The 20,567-nt window shown below is 41.8% G+C and overlaps 1 protein-coding gene across 1 annotated transcript; it reads left to right on the top strand.

Moving 5' to 3' along the window:
* Positions 1 to 2,025: 2,025 nt before the first annotated feature.
* USP51 (ubiquitin specific peptidase 51) lies at positions 2,026 to 4,936 on the top strand (the record flags this gene model as incomplete). Its single annotated transcript, XM_080718878.1, has 3 exons — positions 2,026 to 2,040; positions 2,138 to 2,209; positions 2,744 to 4,936. The coding sequence occupies 3 exons, from the start codon at positions 2,026 to 2,028 to the stop codon at positions 4,934 to 4,936; spliced, it is 2,280 nt and encodes a 759-aa protein (XP_080575004.1).
* Between the last annotated feature and the right edge of the window lie 15,631 nt (positions 4,937 to 20,567).

Below are 20,567 nucleotides of genomic sequence, written 5' to 3'. Positions count from 1 at the left end.
ATCAAAGGTTTGAGGCCATCCTCAATAACTTAGTAAGACCCTGCTTTGAAATAAAAAATAAAAGCTGATGGAGATCTAGTTCAGAGGTAGAACATCCCTCTGTTCAATCCCTAGTACCAAACAAGCAAATGATGTAAAGCTCACAGGAGGTTATAAATATGGTTAATAATGGAAAATTATAAGAACACTGCCATCTTGACTCCTAGGCAAGTGATTCTGTTAATAAATTCCTCTGAAGGAGAATGACTTCTATTTCAGTCTCTCAACCTATAGTCACTGTGGGGAATTGGGTATTTATGGTGATTCTTCTCTCTGAGCCCATACTAGTATGTGCTCACTCACAAGATTCAAATACAGTAGTGAATCTATTCAATGCTGTAAGTTACTTATATCCATTGTGAGGAGGCACCTGGTAGGTGCTACCACTGAGTTTGGAAGAGAAGAAAAAAAATCTCAATTCTGAGGTTTAGAGTTCAGTATATGACTTCCCCAAAGAAATTAGCCTTTAGTATTTTTACTGTTAAATGTGGTGTTGTTGGGATTAGAAAGGATGGGAAAAAGCCCTGGAGATAGCAGTTTTCCTAAGGGTTGTTGCCTTGTATTGTTTTTGTTAAATGAAGGAAAAATCTCTTGGACTATGAACTTCTAGAGGGGACACAATGTTGTTCTCTAGCACATTAGTATAGTTAAAGGATTTATTAATCTTTATTTATTGTATACATGAACTGCAAACAGAAGATGATCAAAATTGTGGTGAACTGAGTTTCTCTTTTCCTGATTTTTTCCCTTTGTTATTAGGGACATGATTCTATCTGCAGGTTTTACTTTTATTTTATTTATTTATTTATTATTAATTTTTTGGTGGTACTGGGGTTCCTGGAAGCCCTTCTACCTCCAGGCTACACTCCCAGACCTATTTTTTTTTTACATTTTTATTTGGAAACAGGGTCTACTAAGCCAGCGCGGCTGGCTGTGAATCTGAGCGATCCTCCCAAGCACGGGGATTACAAGCGTGCGCCACCACGACAGGCTATTATTTTTATTTTTATTTTTTGTGGTACTGGGGTTCCTGGAAGCCCTTCTACCTCCGGCTACACTCCCACGGGCTACACTCCCAGGCCTATTTTTATACTTTTTTAAATTTGGAAACAGGGTCTCTTAAGCCAGCCGTGCTGGCTTCGAACCTGCGCAATCCTACTGTCTATGCCTCCCAAGCGCGTGCGCCACCACGCCCGGCTATCTGCAGGTTTTAATGTGGGAACAGAAACAGGTGAAAGTAGAGGTTTAACATGAGGACCTTTTTTTACTTAAAATACATGTAACACTATATAATGGGGAATGTAAAGATTATTTCAATTTTTAACAAATTAAACAATTAAGGCTCAGCGAGTTTAAGTATTGTATGTAAAGTCACCGGCAGCAAGTATCTGGCTGAGGGCTATATGAACCTTAATTACTTGCTTTTGCTTCTTCCCTCTCCTCTACATTGAGATGATATCCTTCTCTCCACTTTACTCTCACAGATCAGATTCTAAAATGATGGATTCATGCTACAGCCTTGCCATCCTGGAAGCCCCCACCCCCACCTTGAATATGTGTTTTTCCCCCTGTAGAGTGGGTGTCTGGAGCCAAGCCAAGCCGGAGCCGGAGCCTCCATTCCGGGGGCTTTCTCTAAAATCTGTCTCTGGTGCAACCTCCAGTTAGAATTTGTTTCAGGAAGAGGTTTGTCTGTGTGCACCGGACAGCGTTGCCATTCATCTCTGCGGGAGGGCAGAATCCGGGGCAGGGGGCCGCGTGCGTCTGGAGGGGAGGGGCCAGGGGGCGGCCCCCTTGTGACCAGCCCTGAGGAGAGGTCAGGAGAGAAGGCTGGCTGAGGAGTGCCTGGACAGCAGCAGCAGCTGACGTTCCACATCACGCGCCCGGGGCCCAAGGTAACGTAGACCTTTATATATATATATTTGAAAAAAAAAAAAAAGCAACACCGGAGCTGGGTGCGTCGCGAGCGGGACCAGGGTGGGGGAAGGGATGGGAGACTTCGAGGTTTGCACGCGGTGGATTCGGGTAGTCCGAGGGTGGCGACGCGGGGAGTGAGTAGAAGTCTGGATTCTAGGAGAAATGCTAGAAAACGAGGAGACAGACGCCAGAAAAGGGGTGTGAGAGTACCAGCGCACAAGCGCAGGAAAGGGCGCGAGAGCGTGGCGTCCTGAAAGTGCGCGCGGCGGCTGGGGCAGAACGTGGAACGCCGCGGGCTCGGGCAGCCTAGGTAACAGAGGGGCAGCGGTAACGCTACAGCCCTGAGACCATTTTCTACATGGGGGCTCCTTTCAGCCATATTTAAGATAAAATGTGGCTCCGAGCGTTTTTAGGATACCAGGAAAGCTCGTCAGAGGAAGCTGTACCACAGCGAGGCTGCGCCAGGCGCAGAAAGGCAGTCAGAAGGTGGCGCCTTTTTTAAAGAACTTTCCATCCTTTCTCCCTGAAAGCGCAGGCTGTTCCCTCCTCCCTGGCCCCCACCCCCGTCTTTCCTCCTTTCTCTTCCCGCCCCACCTCCGCCCGGTACCCGCATGATCGGGTCGCCTTTAAATCAGGTAGCGTCCGGGTCGGTCTGCAGCTCGGCGAGGCGCTCTTGAAGGGGGTGGAGCCTGGCAGCCGCCCGCGGCTGAGCTCCGGGGCTGGTGGGAGGGGTCGCGGGAGCGCTAAAGGCGCGCCGCGGCCATGACGCTGGCCATCTGGTTCACTTAAGTTCCTGTCTCATTCGGTCTACAGTCGCAGCTCGTTCGCAGACGCCCCTCTTTGCCTGCCGGCCAGTGAGGTGACGGCCCAGGCTCGTGAAGCTTCCCTGGCCTCTGGCTCCGCAGCCCTTTGGAGCTCAGGAGGCGGGGGAGGAGCCTCTCCGGAGCTGGTGGCTGAGAAGGCGGGGAAAATGGAGGAGGAGGCGGTCGCGGTGGCGAAGGTGTACGCGGTCCAGGAAGCCAAGGCGAGGAAGCTGGAGCCAGTTCGAGAAGGCAGGACCGGTCCCGTGAACAACTTGACGTGGGGCATCGGTGACGGCAACGAGAAGGTGCTCCCTTCCATCCCCCTTTGCGGTGACAGCAGCTTCTCGCCCGTTTGCCCGCGCCGCAAGCCCCGCCCTCGGCCCCAGCCCAGGTCCCGCTCCCGTGGCCGGCCGGGGCTCCTGGCCCCACCCCTGCCTCCAGCCCGGCCCCCGCCTTCGCCTCCTCTGCCCCCATCTCGTCCCCAGGCCTGGCGCAGATCCAGACGTAGATCCAGGCCCGCATCCCGGCCCCAGACGAGGAGAAGCTGCTCTGATGACCGAGGCGGCTCCAGGAATCAAGGCGGCTTAAGGGACTGGTTGTTGGAGGTTGAGTTTGAGCAGGGTCCCACAGGCTGCTCCCATGTGGAGAGCTTTAAGGTAGCTAAGAACTGGCAGAAGAACCTGAGGATGATCTACCAGCGTTTCGTTTGGAGCGGAACTCCAGAGACTAGGAAACGTAAGGCCAAGTCGTGCATTTGTCATGTATGTAGTACTCATAGGAACAGACTCCACTCTTGTCTCTCCTGTGTCTTTTTTGGCTGCTTTACTGAGAAACATATTCACAACCATGCAGAAGCAAAACAGCACAATTTAGCTGTAGATCTTTATCATGGAGTTATATACTGCTTTATGTGTAAAGATTATGTATATGACAGAGATATAGAACAGATTGCCAAAGAAACAAAAGAAAAAATTTTGAAATTAACTTACACCTCAGCAGATGTTGCTTATCAACAGTTTATGACATCAGGGGTTGATGAGAAGCAATCAACCTGTGAGTCAAAGGAACAGGAGCCCAAAATAGTGAAACCCAAGAAAAAGAGGAGGAAAAAGTCAGTGTATACTGTAGGCCTGAGAGGGCTTATCAATCTAGGAAACACCTGTTTTATGAATTGTATTGTCCAGGCACTTACCCATATTCCTCTATTGAAAGATTTTTTCCTCTCTGACAAGCACAAATGCATAATGACAAGCCCCAGCTTGTGTCTGGTTTGTGAAATGACTTCACTTTTTCAAGCTATGTACTCTGGGAGTCGAACTCCTCATATTCCCTATAAGTTACTGCACCTGATATGGATTCATGCCGAACACTTAGCAGGGTACCGGCAGCAGGATGCCCATGAGTTTCTTATTGCAATACTAGATGTGCTACACCGACACAGCAAAGATGATAGTGTTGAGCAGGAGGCCAGTAACCCCAATTGTTGTAATTGCATCATAGACCAAATCTTTACAGGCGGCTTGCAGTCTGATGTGACATGTCAAGCCTGCCATAGTGTCTCCACCACCATAGACCCATGCTGGGATATCAGCTTGGACTTGCCTAGCTCTTGCGCCACATTTAGCTCCCAGAGCCCAGAGAGTGCCGACAGCACAATGAGCAGGGGTGACCACGTGCCAGGAATCCCCTCACTTACAGACTGCCTGCAGTGGTTTACAAGGCCAGAGCATCTAGGAAGCAGTGCCAAAATCAAGTGCAATAGTTGCCAAAGCTACCAGGAATCTACCAAACAGCTCACGATGAAGAAATTACCCATTGTGGCCTGTTTTCATCTCAAGCGGTTTGAACATGTAGGCAAACAGAGGCGAAAGATTAATACCTTTATCTCTTTTCCCTTGGAGCTGGACATGACTCCGTTTTTGGCTTCTACAAAAGAGAACAAAATGAAAGACCAGCCACCAGCAGATTGTGTGCCCAATGAGAATAAGTATTCCTTGTTTGCAGTGATTAATCACCATGGAACTTTGGAAAGTGGCCACTATACCAGCTTTATCCGTCAACAAAAGGACCAGTGGTTCAGCTGTGATGATGCCATCATCACCAAGGCTACCATTGAGGACTTACTCTACAGTGAAGGGTATTTACTGTTCTATCACAAACAAGGTCTGGAGAAAGACTAATCTTACCAGACCACTTACCAGAAAAAAGTTAAAATTTATTAGGTAAGGATCCTGAAGTGACACACAAACCTACCTGGAATGGACAATGACAATAATACTCTTAAAACAATGAGCACCTCTTGAAGTAACACAGAAACCTACCTGGAATGGACAGTGATAATAATACCTATATGATAACTAGCACTTTGATATAAAGGACCTATTTTACCATGGACCATGGGTCTATAGGAGGAAAAAATACTGTTCAGTGACCATTCAGCCTTAAGAAATAGGGGGAAGGGGAGGGAGAAGAGGTTGAAAATGGTCACATATAAAAAGAATGCTCAATACGGGGAGAGGTGGAAATAGAGGTATTCTGACACTACTGTATGCCATTTGTTTCTTTAAAAATGTTGCTGGAACTCAGGGAGTATTCATTAGGAAAAAGCTTCACAATTGGTGTTCCAGCTGTGGGTGATCAGCCAAATAGTTTAAAAATATTTTAAGTGAACAGTTTAAAAGCTTTAAAAGAAAAACATTTAAACCATTTATAACAGTTTAAAAGAACATATTTGAATATTAAAATGTTTTAAGTTAAATGTTTTTCAGAGAAATAGTTTAGAATATCTTTAAAATGAATCAAAATTAAAACATTTAAAAACTATTGAAAAATCTTAAAATTTAAGAAAGATAAAATGAGTAAGGTTTAAAAATGAAAATTTAGAAAAAAGTTAGTGAAAGAAACACTTCTTAAATTTGAAATGTTAGAGAAAAAGAATTTAAAACCAAAAGTTTAAATTGCAGAAAATAACATCGGTCTTTAAAAATTAAATATTAAAATGTATGTATTGAAAAGGGTTTATAAAATTGTGATTAATGATGAAAAAGTTTTAAAAATACATGGAATGAGAATTCAAGTTCTGTTTAGAGAAATGTTTTAAAGTTAAGAACAAGACATACAAAAAATTTAAGTTTTTCATTAAGAAAAACATTTTAGAAAAAGAACCTTAAGTTCAGTTTGAAGGAGTTAAATGGAAACTTTAAAATTTTAAAGATAGTATTTTAGGGATAAAAAAAGAAAATCTTTTAAAGAAAAACATTCACATAAAATCTCTCAGTTGAATAAATTTAAGACATTCAAATAGGAAAAGTATTAAAGTTTAAAAAGTTATTTTTATTTAAATGTTGAAATATAGACGGGTACAAAAGAAGTAAATGGAGGAGATAGGAATAACAAGGCAAAGGATTTTGTGAGTATATATATATATCTTTTGAGTTTTGTGTTAATACATAAGTACAGTTTTGGAAAAGATAGACAATTTAATCTTACCATGCAATTGTGAGATGGTTGCAAGCCCTGAACATCAGTGTAACTTTCTCTCTCAGATTCCATACCCCTTCTGCTTTCCTGAAGGAAATAGAGCTACTTAGGCTAAATCATTGGCATCTGGGAAAGATAAAATGTTACGGGCTTGCTCATTTATAATTACATTATTCAAACAAATCCTTAGCTGCCAAGACGGGGCTTTTAATAATTTGGTGTCTTAGAGAAATTAGGTCATACCTGTGAAACTCTGGTGTTTGAGCCCCATGGCCTGATTAAGGAAGTGGCAGGGACCCATTTCTGAGGACCTCCCACCACCCTCTCTGCTTTCTGCCTTTCCCTTCATAGGGAAACAAGTTCTTTCATTTCCACAGCAGAGCAGTGGGTTTGTGCTTAACAATACTGCTCATTCCTTATTCCCTCTACTTGCTTATTACATTCACTCATGCCTTGTGCCCTGAACACCCCTCTTAACCTGGCTCTGAGCCCTAGCCTGCAAAGTTCCTTCCTTGACTGTTCATCTGATAGCTTCTACTTTTAAGACCCAGCTCACAGATGACTTCTCTGGAACTTTCCCTGGATAATCTAGGCAGGTATAAATTGGATAATTATTCCTCCTCCCTTATCCCTCTCACTGTGCCTCCAAAGTACTTTGTTCATACCTCGGTGATAATACTTATTCTACTGTGATTCTACTGTAGTTTTGTGATTGTGTGCCCATCTGCACCAGGCATACTGAGAACAGAGGGCCAAGCCTTACTCATTTTTTTGTTAATAAATGTTTGTTGAATGTGAAGGCGAGTTCTGTTATTTGCTCTATCCATCATGTCAGTAATGTGTTTTCACCCATCCATTATCCATACATACACTTCTCATCCAAGTACCCGGTGCTGTAATACAATGTGATCAGTGTGGTATGCCCTGCATAGAATGTTGCTCAGCTGCAGAGAATGACAAGAAGGTACTCAATGAAGAAATGTCCACGGAGGGAAGCCCATGTACACTGCAGGGAAAAGCACACAGCTGTAGGAGTAGGCAATTTGGGGAGACTGGTTGGGAGTGGGGAGGGGGCAGCACTGGAAGGTGAAGCTGAACTCTGGCACATATCTGTCCCTCGTCAGAGTGTCTCTCAGGTTCCCACAGTGTCTCGTACAACTGGGTACTACATGTACCTAGGCTATACCACATTTGTTTACCTCCCCAGTGAGGCAGTGTCCCTCTCTACATACTGCACATCATGGCTGATACATAGGAGTAATTCTATTGGCTGTGTTTATGGGGAACTGTAGTTTGTTTAGTAGTTTTGTTGCACATTTCTTTGCTGTCCTCCTGGGGCTGTGGATCACTTTGTCCTTTCTCTGCCCCCTATACCCAGAGTGGGCATATCACTGAAACTGGACCAGATTGGTGTTTTCAATTCCCCTAAGCTCTCTCACAAGAGTACTTCTGAAGGCTGCCATAGGACCCATGTAGAGCCAATCCAAGTTGCTAAATTGAATGTATATAGACTTTAGGAGAAAAAAAAGTGTATTTTCCCCACTCCACCTCAATGCTGGAATCTCTAGGCTAGAATGACATGAATTTGGGACTCTTGAAAGTTTCCATTAAGAGAAAAGCCAGGTGTGGTGACACATGCTTGTAATCCCAGCATTTGGGAGGCTGAGACAGGAGGATCATGGTTTGTAGACAGCCTCAGCTACTAAGGCCCTTTGCAACTCAGCGAGACCCTGTTTCAAAATAGTAAAAAATAGGGCTGAGGGTGTAGTTCAGAGGTAGAATGTAGAATGTCCCTTGGTCTCATTCCCAGTAGCATGTAAAAAAACAAACAAACAAACAAAAAAAGAAAGGAAAAAAAACTGAGGCGTGATAAAGGGCCCAGAGAGAATCTTGAACCTCGTGTATCCAGCTGTGCCTGAATCCCTGAAGTTCATAGTTGTTTAAGTCCTGTGTTTTCTTAAGATTGTTTGAGTTGAGATCTTAGACCTAAGTGTTTTCAACATATTAGCCAAATTGTATATTTAGTTGGATGCAACCTGTCCCTAAGATAAAGGATAGAAGCAAAGAGGGAGGGAGGAGAGGCTTCAGGTTAACTATATCATACAAAATTGAGAATCCAAAGTGGGCCTCCACATGTCTTTAAGGAGCAGGTTCAGCTATAGATTAGCTCTAGGCTTCAAACCTGACAGCAGTGATGTACTTATTCCAATTCAAAATGAAAGAAAAAGGTAATGATTTTTCATAAATAATAGGATAGGTCAGTGACTATGTTAACTGTGTTACCACTGTTAACTCACCAAGTCTTCACAACAATCCTGGGAGACAATTATTGCTGAACACATTTCACAGACTAGGAAAGTGAAACCCAGAATAGAAAAGTGATTTACTTAAGTTGGCTCTAGTATTTTAAACAGTGGAGCCAGAGTCCAAACCAAGGGCCCTGAAGCCTACACATAATCCAATATAGATTAGTCAAAGATCTTAAATTTTTATTGCTTTTCCTAATGTTGCTAAGAAAGCATAAACCAGTGTTATGCTGAAGGCAGCCTAAGGCAAACCTGCACACAGATACCTTTCAACTAATTACACAAAGTTGCCCATGTTTCAAGTGGATTTGTCCCCGCAGCAATGGCCAATTCAGATGGATCAGACTGAATGATTTTCCTAAAAATACTGAGTGGATGAGGCAAAAATGTACCCTAATACCAGACATATAGTCTCAATGTCATGTGCTGTTCCGAACTATAAGATCTCCACTTTTCTGTCTGTGAAGCCATCTGCCCTTTCTAGTCACACATTTGCTTTCTAGACTCAAACTATGGCAGATGCTTTAACTATTCCCCTCTCCCTGATACTTTCAGCGTGCCCACAATAGCAAGCTTCTCCAGTAAGCCAGAGGGAGGGTTTATCTATTAGAATCTGGTTTCTAGGTGTTCAACATTGATTTTCTATGCCCAGCTTCTGTTGTATCTGCACTATTTTCAGTGCCTTTGTTGTATAGCTAATTAGACATGAACAGATAGGGTAGAATGTGCTGGGGACCTACAGCACTCAAGGGAAGAAATTAAACACTCCCTTTTAAATGAAAATAGCGGCAGTTGAAAACCACAAGGATACCAGAAGTCTAAGCCTGTATAGCCTCACTTAGACCACCTCCCTATGGGAAGGTGTGGGAAGGGGCAGAGACAACACAGACTGTAAGGTGTATACCCAGTACTAAGCAGGAGAGTTAGTGACCTCTCCAAATGCATATCCATTAGGGGGAAAGATTTCTAGGTTGAATAAAATTTGCCCAGGGGAAGATTCCATGTTAATTTTTCACAGACTGCTTCAGACTCTTTAGAGCATAACCTCTTTGTCCCATGCTATTTCTCACCCTGGAAAGTAGCCCTTTCCAGACTCTCTTGTATAACCTGACCCTTACTTTGGAATATAACTTCCTTTATCACAGCCTTCTTTTATTACCATGCCTCCCCACTTCCTAAATAAACCTTTTTATTCCCAATTTGGGCTTTCTTTTTTTTAAATTTTTTTTATTGGTACATTATATTCATACAACTTATTGGGGTAAAAAACTTGTGTGTACAAACATGTACTCATCGCTGATTTAACCCCTACCCAAATCCCACCCCATTCCCTCCCCGTCCCTCCCTCCCTTGCTTGGCTTAGTGATTGACTTTGATATGTTTAAGTACATTGTGAGCTTTAGAGATTTTCCTCTTCCCCCCTCATTTCTCCTCCTTTAGGTTGTCTTGTTTGCTCCTCTTTTCTCCCTAACTCTCACATATTAGGGAAAGCATCTGATTTCTTATTTTTTGTGCCTGACTAATCTCACTTAGCATAATGTCCTCCAGTTCCATCCATTTCCCTGAAAATGATGTAATTGAGTTTTTTTTTGATGGCTGAGTAAAATTCCATCGTGTACATATCCCACAGTTTTGTAATCCATTCCTCTGTTGATGGACATCTTGGCTGGTTCCATAGTTTGGCTATGGTGAATTGTGCAGCTATGAACATAGATACACATGCATGGGCTTTCTGTTTTCAATTGTTCTCTCAGGAAGCAAGAACTAAGGAAGAGAGATTACCACACTATGATCTTAATTTCTAGGGAAATCATTACCTAGTAACACTTTAACCTTAATACCCTTTCACACACACACAGTAGTAGTTACTCTGGGCCATTGTTGGAGCCATGTATGTGTAAATCCTACAGGCCTGCCACAGTTGAAGGTAGATGCTAACATGTTGGTTGAATGAAAGAATGAATGAATTAAAAAAGAAAGGAATTACATCCTGTACTCTAACCCTCAACTTCAGTAGATAACATCCTGTCCTATTTTTCTGAGGTCAAAATACTCATAAGAATGCCTGACTAACACATGTTAACATACTTCTGTATCTAGCTCTCTTCCATGTATTCATTTGAGTTTCAGAGGTAAAGGGATACTGCTGCTTTTCTGAAAGTGCATTCTCTCGACTTCTTCCTCTAACTTATCCCTCATAGCAATGGGCCTTGCTTTCACACTTTTCCTTCTACTCCAGCAGAATTCATGTTTCTTCAAGACAAGTATTATTTAACAACTAGACATCCTAGTTGTTCTCTGATACTTCCTCAAAATATTTCTTCTAGCCAGGCATGGTGGCACATGCCTGTAATCCCAGTACTTGTGTGGCTAAAGCAGGGAGATTGTATATTTGAGGCCAGCCTCAGCAACTTTGTAAGAATCTGTTTCAGAATAAAAAATAAAATAGGCCTGGAAGTCTAATGCAGAGGTAGAAACCCCTGTATTCAATCCCCAGTACCAAAAAGGAAAATCATCACCATCATACAATAGGATATAATAAATACCTCCCAATTCCAGTGCTCATCTCTGGAATGTATATTGTCACCCAAAGACACAAAAAGTCTGTTTTAAGATCCTTGAAATAATGCATAATAAAGGATCTCCCTTCTTTCATTTCCAAATTCTTTTTTTTTTTTTTTTTTTTTTTTTTTTTGGTGGTGGTACTGGGTGGGATTCCTGGAAGCCCTTCTACCTCTGGAATACACTCCCATGGGCTACACTCCCAGACCTATGTTTTAACTTTTTTTTTTTATGTGGAAACGGTCTCTTAAACCAGCGAGGCTGGCTCCGAACCAGCTTGATCCTCCTGTCTCTGCCTCCCAAGCACGGGGATTACAAGTGTGCGCCACCATGCCCGACGCATTTCCAAATTCTTTTTTATTTTATTTTATTTATTTTTGGTGGTACTGGGGTTCCTGGAAGCCCTTCTACTTCTGGGCTACACTCCCAGGCCTATTTTATATTTTTATTTAGAAACAGGGTCTCTTAAGCCAGCGCAGCTAGCTTTAAACCTGCACAATCCTACTGTCTCCGCCTCCCAAGTGCGGGGATTACAAGCGTGCGCCACCATGCCCAGCACATTTCCAAATTCTTAAACACAAAATTTTCATACACCATTTCCACTTACCTCCTCTATCATGTTTGGCTCTCTGCAATCTGGCTTCTGCTCATATCACTATATTAAAAATTATCTTGCTTATGTCAAAGTGACTTAGTTTCAAAGGTATTTATTTTACTATCTTATCCAATTTACTAAGGAGATCCATGATAATTGCAGACACTGGGACAACAGACACAGGATATTTGATGTTGAAGCTTTCCTCGAAAATCTAGGTCATGGTAATGTCATGTTGCTGCTGATCAGGAACAAGGTTCCTTTCCTTTTACCAGGTGAATATGCCAAGTCAAAGAAAGGGACTGGGGCTAGAAGTAGAGCAAATTGAATTTAGGTAGACATTTCATGACAAATCAAATTTTAGAAAACTGTATTGTATTTTAATGTACCAGAGAAGTGGGTGTTTCTAAAAAAAACACCTACTAAGTAGAAAATCATTCTTGTGTCAAAATTAGATCTAAATTTAATAATTCCCTATTTGAAGGGGCCAAAATGAAGACAAAACTCTATTTAAAAACTTATTTGAAGCTTATTTTTCACCACACCCCTCACAGAGTTAAACTGATAGGCCATTGATGTCTCCATCAGTATAATTGGGGGTGATTGTGGTGAACCATGACTCCCAGTAAGGGAAGATTACTTTGGGGCACCAGAAATAATTGAACTGAAATCTCACCCAAAATCTATGACTTATTGATAAGTCGGGTCCCTCCCCTCCCCAGTGCGATCTTGCAGCAGGAACAGGAGGTAGAACCCCGGAAACCAGAAGCAGAGATATCACAAGACTACAGGTGATGTGAGACATACTTGAGATTGCGAGACTACAGATGTCGCAAGAGAATAGGCATGCCTATCAAACATCAGTGCCTCTGATCCACCACATGACGCAGCCAGCCGATCAGGACTATGTACAACTCTAACTCTCCAGACTCGTGGCTCATCAGTCCATTTCCCCATGGCTGGCTGACTCCCCGGAGAATGACGGGTTGGGTCCAAATAAAGCAACGGTCTCTGATAACCTGGTTGGTGTTTTAACCTCCCTCCTAAACTCCCAAACTCTATTTTCAAACTTTCACTTATGATAGGCAATTTGGGTCCAATAACAAATCTTGTATAAGGACCTCCCACAATTGTTAGGGGACTAAAAGTAATAACCCTTGAAAGGCAAAGATTATGGTTGAAGATTTTAAAAAGTCCTGTCTTTTATCTCATGTGTCTATGTCCATGTCCCTTTGGCCTCCAAGTATTCTCAGGACACACTTCTCTGGAAGAAAACTTTCCAGCACAAGGGCTTGTTACCATGTTACCAAAGCAAACTTCAGCTGTAAAATCTCCTTAGCCAGGGATTTCCTTACCTCAAGGAGTTATTTTTCTTGTCCTTAGAGTCTGCTGTTGAAATATGCCTTACTCTTAAACCTACAGGATAAACAAGAAATAAGAGGCTATGACAAATCAGAAAAATTTCCCCAAATCACCAGTAATTACATCAGTGAATTGGGTTATACAGTCGTGATTTACAGGACCTTAAGCAGCAGGTTGTGCTGCTTCTATTGAGGTTATCCTTGTCTCATGGCACCCACACAGATGTTCCTTAGGTCACATCAAACTCCAGTTACACATACTTAGTGGCCTTCTCAGATCCCACATACCAGGAAGGAGAAGAGATATCATATAGAGGCATGATGAATTTTTAATCATTAAAACTAGTGCTGCTAGGATTGTCCTCGTCCAACTTCATGTCCCCCCATTCTGTGTCTATCAGTGGGACAGTTACCTGTAAAGATGTTCAGAAGCTGTTCCCTGAGTGTGTATTGCATGCCAGGTTTGTGGTGATCAGACAAACCTGCTCCATTAACCAAAGAGTTCAGAGTCCACATCTGTACCTCCCCCCCGATGTGTGCCTAGACCTGGATGGGGCTTTACAGGGTGCAGGCAGGGAGAAACATCCACCATCAGATTCGAGGAAATGCCCAACTCCTCATATCTAACATGATGCCACTGCACCTCATCTGCAGTGCCAGCAAAGTATATGGCAGGAAGGGGCCTCAGTGAACATTTGGGGAAGGAGCAGGGGGCCTTGTGTTCTTGCACTAGATAGGAACATGAGTCAGGGCCCTGGGATTTGCTGGTGAAGTTCGATGGATCATGCCCCTTTCTAGCCTTTCTTCCCTCATCACTGATATGGGGGAAGGGGGGCACCTGAGGCCTGAGTCCAGAGCAATGGTTAGATGGGTGGGCAAGAGCGTGGGCTATGCTGTATCAAATGTGGGTTTTCATCGTGACTACCATCCCCAGCTGTGTGACCTTCAGCAGGACACCTCGCCACCCTCTGTCTGGGATTCCTCCTGTGTAAAACAAGGCTGATTCTGATGGTAACACCTAGATTTTGGAGTTGTAGAGAGGATTTGCTGTGTCAAGAAATACCAGGTGCTTAGAAGTGAGCCTGCTGGATAGCCAAGTCTAAAAGTATAAAAGATCTAGTTTGTATCTCAGGTCGTCTGCTTATGCTCACCTCAGGATCTCTGCACCCCTCACTTCCCCTGGAATATCCTTCCCCTATCCCTTCCTTTGTCTTCATTGTGGTTTCTGCTCAAACCTCACCCAGAGAGGCCTTCCCTGGTCTATCACCTAAGAGAATGGTCATCTCTCTCTCTTCCTTGCCTGAGATTTTTCGCTCTCTACTTTTTTACTTTATTTTCCATTTTGCATTATAGGTTCACGTGGTACCTCCTATAATAGGATGAACGTGGCCCAAGGGCAGGGAGTTTTTCTATCTTAAGTGTTACTATATCTGTAGTTGCTAGGAGAGAGTAGAGTGCATATAGACCTTTTAAAATCACGTGTTGACTAAATGAAAAAAAATAATTCAGCAAAGTGCTCATTGTCATCAACTACATTTTTCACAGGCGGTAAAGTAATTATATATTCCAGTGTCACACAGCCCAGACAGAGTAAGTCAGGACTGACTTCTGGCCGTCAAACACAAGAGACCTCTCTCTATCCAGAGTGGTTCTTATTGTCTATATTTTGCAAATATTGGATGCAAATGGCTGTGACAATTTGCATCTGAAATTTAAAATTATTAGTACAACATGTACCTCGCAATGACAATTAATTCCTGTTATATCTTGTTTCCAATAAGTAAAATTTAGTCATATTTGATGAACAAATTTGATTCTCAGGTGCTAGTTCCATGTAATCACACATTTGAAAAAATAAAAACTCAGCCAGGTATGGTGCTGCACACCTCTAATCCCAATACTTGGGAAACTGAGAAAGGAGGATGGCAGGTTTGAGATTGGCTCCAGCAATTTAGCAAGACTGTTAGCAACCTAGTGAGACCATGTTTCAAAATAAAAAATAAATAGGGCTGGGTTGTAGCTCAGAGTAGAATGACCCTGAGTTCAATTCTCAGCAACACACACACACATATGCACACACATGTACACACACACAGAGGCAGAGAGAGAGAGAGAGAGAGAGAGAGAGAGAGAGAGATAATAAAAAGTTAAAATATCTGCATGTTCAAAAAGATTACTCAGGATTTTTAATAATGTCTATCTACTTTATTATAAATAATCATTTTGGACAGAAAGTCTTAACAGAACCTCAAAGATACTGAAGATGGTTTAGTGTCTTTAGAATATAGATTCATAATCCTCCATGTGAAACCTGTTTGCTGAAATGAGGAAATAACTTTTTAGAAATCTTACAAATAACAGAATAAAATTTGAAATAACAAAATTTTTAGTGTTGTGTTCAACCCCCATTGGTGTGGATACTGAGACATGTTCCCCCAATCATTTGCACCCATCTGTGAAAACCTGAACTTCTCATGTTTCTCAGCGTTTTCCTAGGTCACGGGGCTTGCAGTGCTAAAATTGAAATAGTAAACTTATACTATTTTTAAAAGTAGCCTTCTACATTTTTACTAAAATGTTAAATTTGGAAGGAACACCATCTGAGATAATTTGCCAGACTTTATTGCCTGTGCCTGAGAGGATGGAGTCAATAAAAAATTACTTAGAGAATGATAACTTGGAATTTGGGATATGTTGCTAGCATAATTCTAGGAGGAAGTCTGGATTTTTAACCAGACTTTCAGAGAATTGTCAAAATGTTTTCTTTCAATGAAATGTTGTATTCAATTATCTTTGGCTGGTACCATTAAAACTACAAAGTAAATATGTATGCCGGGCGTGGTGGCGCACGCTTGTAATCCCCGTGCTTGGGAGGCGGAGACAGGAGGATCGCGCTGGTTCAAAGCCAGCTGCACTGGCTTAAGAGACCCTATTTCCAAATATAAAAAAAAATAGGTCTGGGAGTGTAGCCCAGAGGTAGAAGGGCTTCCAGGAACCCCAGTACCACAAAAAAAAGAAACAAAAAACCCCCAAATTAAATATGCAAATCTCTTTATCAATAAACCTTGTTTACTACCTTACTTCAAGTAACCAGTAGAAAGAATCAAAATTCTGAAAAGCCAGAGACTGAAATAATGAAAATAGGAAGAATGCCTGGATCTGGTCAAGCTCCCTATAGCAATGGCTAGAGTGATGAAAGAGTCCTACCAAGCAGGATATTTACACTTCAAGAAAAGTTGGCTATTAGGTTATAGCATCTGTCATGGGTTCTAGCATCTATCATCGGTACAACGGTTTTATCATAAATAATACACTTAGGTGACTAAAATGAATCTATTTCAGTATTCCACTGACAGACTGGTTTGCATATTATACATATATCATACCATTTGTACATTATTTTGAATGCCACTCTTGCCTGTAGGTGCTTTGTAGATTCCCTTCCCTTGTAGGCATTTTAGAGGAGGAAGCAGTTCTAGAAATCAGGAGAGATTCTCTTTAGCTCTCAGTTGCTTCCCAAATTCTTCATTATAATTTTAAAGATCACAAAATAATAAGAATATAATAAGAATACTTTCTTAAGAATACTTTGCTATATAATTATTTTTAAAAGTAGTTTATGTTGAATGGATCAGTTTCTCGACCACTCATTTTAAGTGAGGGTCCATTATATCTCTACATGATTTGATTTCAAACACATACACACAGACACACACAGACACACACAGACACACACACACACACACACACACACACACACACACTAGCACATACATAAACACTCTTGTATCCACCCCACCACCACCAACAGCAACATTTTGGGAACCTGTCTTACCACTAACACAACAGTGAACAGATGGGTGATATTTGGTGGGGCACTGTGATCACGTTATCATCCCTGCCTCAGGCAAATGTATATCCAGGGAAAGAGTGTTCCCTAGGTGCAAGTTCCTAAAGAACAACTTTAGCATGTTTCTTGGCTATATTGCTATTACTTTGAAAATGATACTGACTTGCTAAACAGGTGTACTCCTGGTTCTGACACTGAAAAAATCCTTTCTGCATCACATTTTTTTCTCCACCACACTCACATAATTATAATTCATGTCAACTGGATTCTTTTAGGTAAGAAAACCTCAAGTACACCTTTAATGTCCATACCATAGGTCCATATTGTAATGTAGAGTTTTTTCTTCAACAACAATGACCAAAAAGATTTCTAATTAAAATAAAACATGATTTGATTAACAAATTAGGAAAATGTTCCCCTTTGTCAGTGTTTGTTGGTTTTCATTGTAGTACACCATTTGTGTAAGTCTGGCTTGTATCTGTCAGAATATACAACTGGAAGAATGCCTATAAATATTTGACTTCACAGGCATTTATTTGATTTCTTTTGGTTTTGTTCCCACTGAATTGGCCATTCTGTATGTTTTCTTTTCTTCATTTCTTATCCCTACATTACTGTCATTATTCCCTTTCCTAATTTTCTTTTTTTCCTCTAATTATCTATCATGGAAAAATTCAAACACATAAAAGTAGAAAGTATAGTACAATTAACTCCATGTATCCATGAAGTTCAAGAGTCATCAACTTCAACAGTCATTAACTTTATTCGACTTTTATTTAATCTATTCTTCATCATACTTTCTTTTTCCTTTGGGGAATACTGAGAAGCCAAGTATGCACATCAAGTCATTTCTTCCAAGAAATACACTGGAACAGGTAAGGACTTTTTAACATAACCACAGTACCATATTATGACCAAGAAAATAACCAAAAATCAACATTTTCTATATTCAATTACCTTTTCCATTTCCCCAATTATCTCATGAAAGATTGGTGTAGGACCTGAAAAGTGTCACACATTGCAGGGTTGTTCTTAAATCCTGAAGCAAATTTATTTATTTGTATTTATTTATTTATTTTGCAGTACTGGGGATTGAACACTGGGGAATTCTACCTCACAGCTATACACCGAGTTGCAGAGGGCCTCACTAAAGTATCTGAGGCTGGCCACGTACCTGTGCTCCTCCTGTCTTAATCTCCCAAGTACTGGGATTGCAAGCATGCACCACCATGCCTGGTGGCTATTTGATGAGGAAAATATAACCTGTTCGCTCTTGCCAAGAATGGCGAATAAAATGATCTTGGTTGAGAAGTCTAGGTGGAGGATAATGGAAGTCACAGTTTCTCTGGTCATTGGGCCATGGGTTTGAGACTGGGCAGCTTGGGAGTGATTTCTTCTTCTTTTTCTCCTTCTCCTTCTTCTTCTTCTTCTCCTCCTCCTCCTCCTCCTCCTCCTCCTCCTCCTCCTTCTTCTTTTTTCTTCTTCCTTTAATATTTAAAGAGCCAGGCATGGTGGTGCATGCTTGTAATCCCAGCACTTGGCAGGCTGAAACAGGAGGATGGCACAGGTTTGAAGCCAGCCTCAGCTACTTAGTGAGGCTCTCAGCAACTTAGGGAGACCCTGTTTCCAAATGACTTATAAAATAGGGATGGGGGTATGGCCCAGAGGAAGAAAGCCCCTGGGTTCTACCCCCCAGTACCACCAAAATAAATTTAGTTTAAGATGTTTCATATATAATTTTCTAAAATAGATGAATAAATAAAGACCCTTAACTTAAAAGAGACTCTGCTCTGGCTTTTATTGGAATGAGTCCATATTCCTTATTTCTTTCATAAGAATTAAAGGCCATCTCTCCCCAAAAATATTTAATTTGAAAACATTCACTCCTGTCTTGGCAACTCTCTCAGCTTATTATTCTCCTTCTTAACCACTCTTATACCAGAAGAGTGGTAATCACCTTTAGAAAAATTTCTCCTCAAAACCCAAGATGCATAAATGAGTTCATAGATGAGTTTTTGTCCACGTTTGGGAGCAAAAGGGCCACTTAACTCTGACCTCCTGTTTCTGAAGAAATAGGGTATCCTTTGACCCCCCACCATTCAAACCTTACTAAGTTCTGTATGCATCAGCAGTAACTGTTGTAACCTAAGGCGTCAGATACCACTCTCAACTCTGAAGCTCGCAGTCTAGCATTTTGTTTTATACTCAAATAAAGAGCAGGCCCATACTAACCTTTCTACTCAAAGGAATACAAGTGAAAGAGGCCAGGAGTGGAGGTTATTATAATCTCACCATCTGCAGTTTTCAAAATTAAGTAATTTCTGAAAACAAATGTATGTGATAGAGATACTATTTTCAAATGATAAATGATGGGAATTTCCATTATTCTGCAATAAATTTTTGGCTCTCAAACAGTCCTAATGACCCCAAGGTGGGGGAGAATATGTCCCATTGAAAAAAATAGTGCTATCCTGGAGGGGAATTAAGACGCTGACAGTTAGAAAAAAGAAGTAAAACAAAACAATTGCATCTTCCAAGAAGTCCTGGAAGGGGCAAAGAAAGAGAATAGGGGGAGGAGAAGAGAGAGCAGAGAAAGAGGGAGAAAATTAAGAAAGATTAAGTGAATGTACATCATTTCCCAATAATTCTTGTAAGTGGAAAAATTATAAAAAACAAATACAGGGGGTCTGGGTGGAGAAGAAGGAAGGCATGTGTCATAAAAACAGGGATTATTATGGCTGCTGGAAGATTAAAGAATTGTGCATTCTAAAATAAATATACAATGTATTTACAAATAAATCTTGTTTACTACTTTACACAGATTGGATTTGGAGCATGGGACCCGTGTTTGCCCTCTTGAACCTTCCATAGCTCCCACTTGCTTCAGAAGAAATGAAGACTATCTCACTAGCCTAGTGGCAGGGTTGAGAAGGCAGCTGCCTGTTTGCTGCCGATCTGAGCACAACCCAGATCACCCTAACTGGGGTGAAGGGACCTTGGAGCTCATTTGTCTACAAAGCAGGTTGTGCTTACACACAGGGGAAGGCATAAAGAGCCACCGATACACAGGAGGACAACTCTAGAAACCCTAGGGATACTTATTTGTATCACATCCTTCCAAAATAATGCAATTTTGGTGTGCTTCTTACTAAGAAAATCACATATTAATACAGTGCTACCACTATATAGTTTGTGCATGAATATATGAAAATATACAGGAGTCATATGTTCCAAATGTGTTCTTACTGGTTGATGCATGTAGTGGTAAGAAATTCTCACAAATGTAGGAAATGGCTGAAAGCAATAGAGGTATCCTCTGCTCCTCTTCCAGGGGTCTGGAGTCAGGAAGCCAGGTGCTGGCAGGACGGCGCTGCCTCTGAGGCTGGCAGGGGAGCGACCGCCTGTCTCTCGGAGCCTCTGGTCCTTGTGGCACTTTTTGGAGTACCTTGGCCCGAGGATGCTTCGCTCCAATCCCTGTTTCCGTCTTCACATGGTGTACTCCTTCCTCCCTGTGCGCCCGTCTCTGTGCTCTCTCCTCCTGTACTGAAGACATCAGTCATGCTGGATTTAGGGTTCACCCAAATCTAATATGGCCTCATGTGAACTGATTACATCTGTGAAGATCCTATATCCAAAAAGGAGTCTTGTGTTGAGATC

Source organism: Muscardinus avellanarius, assembly GCF_963383645.1.
Source record: "Muscardinus avellanarius genome assembly, chromosome: X".
Taxonomy (NCBI): domain Eukaryota; kingdom Metazoa; phylum Chordata; class Mammalia; order Rodentia; family Gliridae; genus Muscardinus; species Muscardinus avellanarius.
The sequence above is the reverse complement of the archived record's forward strand: the minus strand, read 5'-3'. Positions and strand labels throughout refer to the sequence as shown.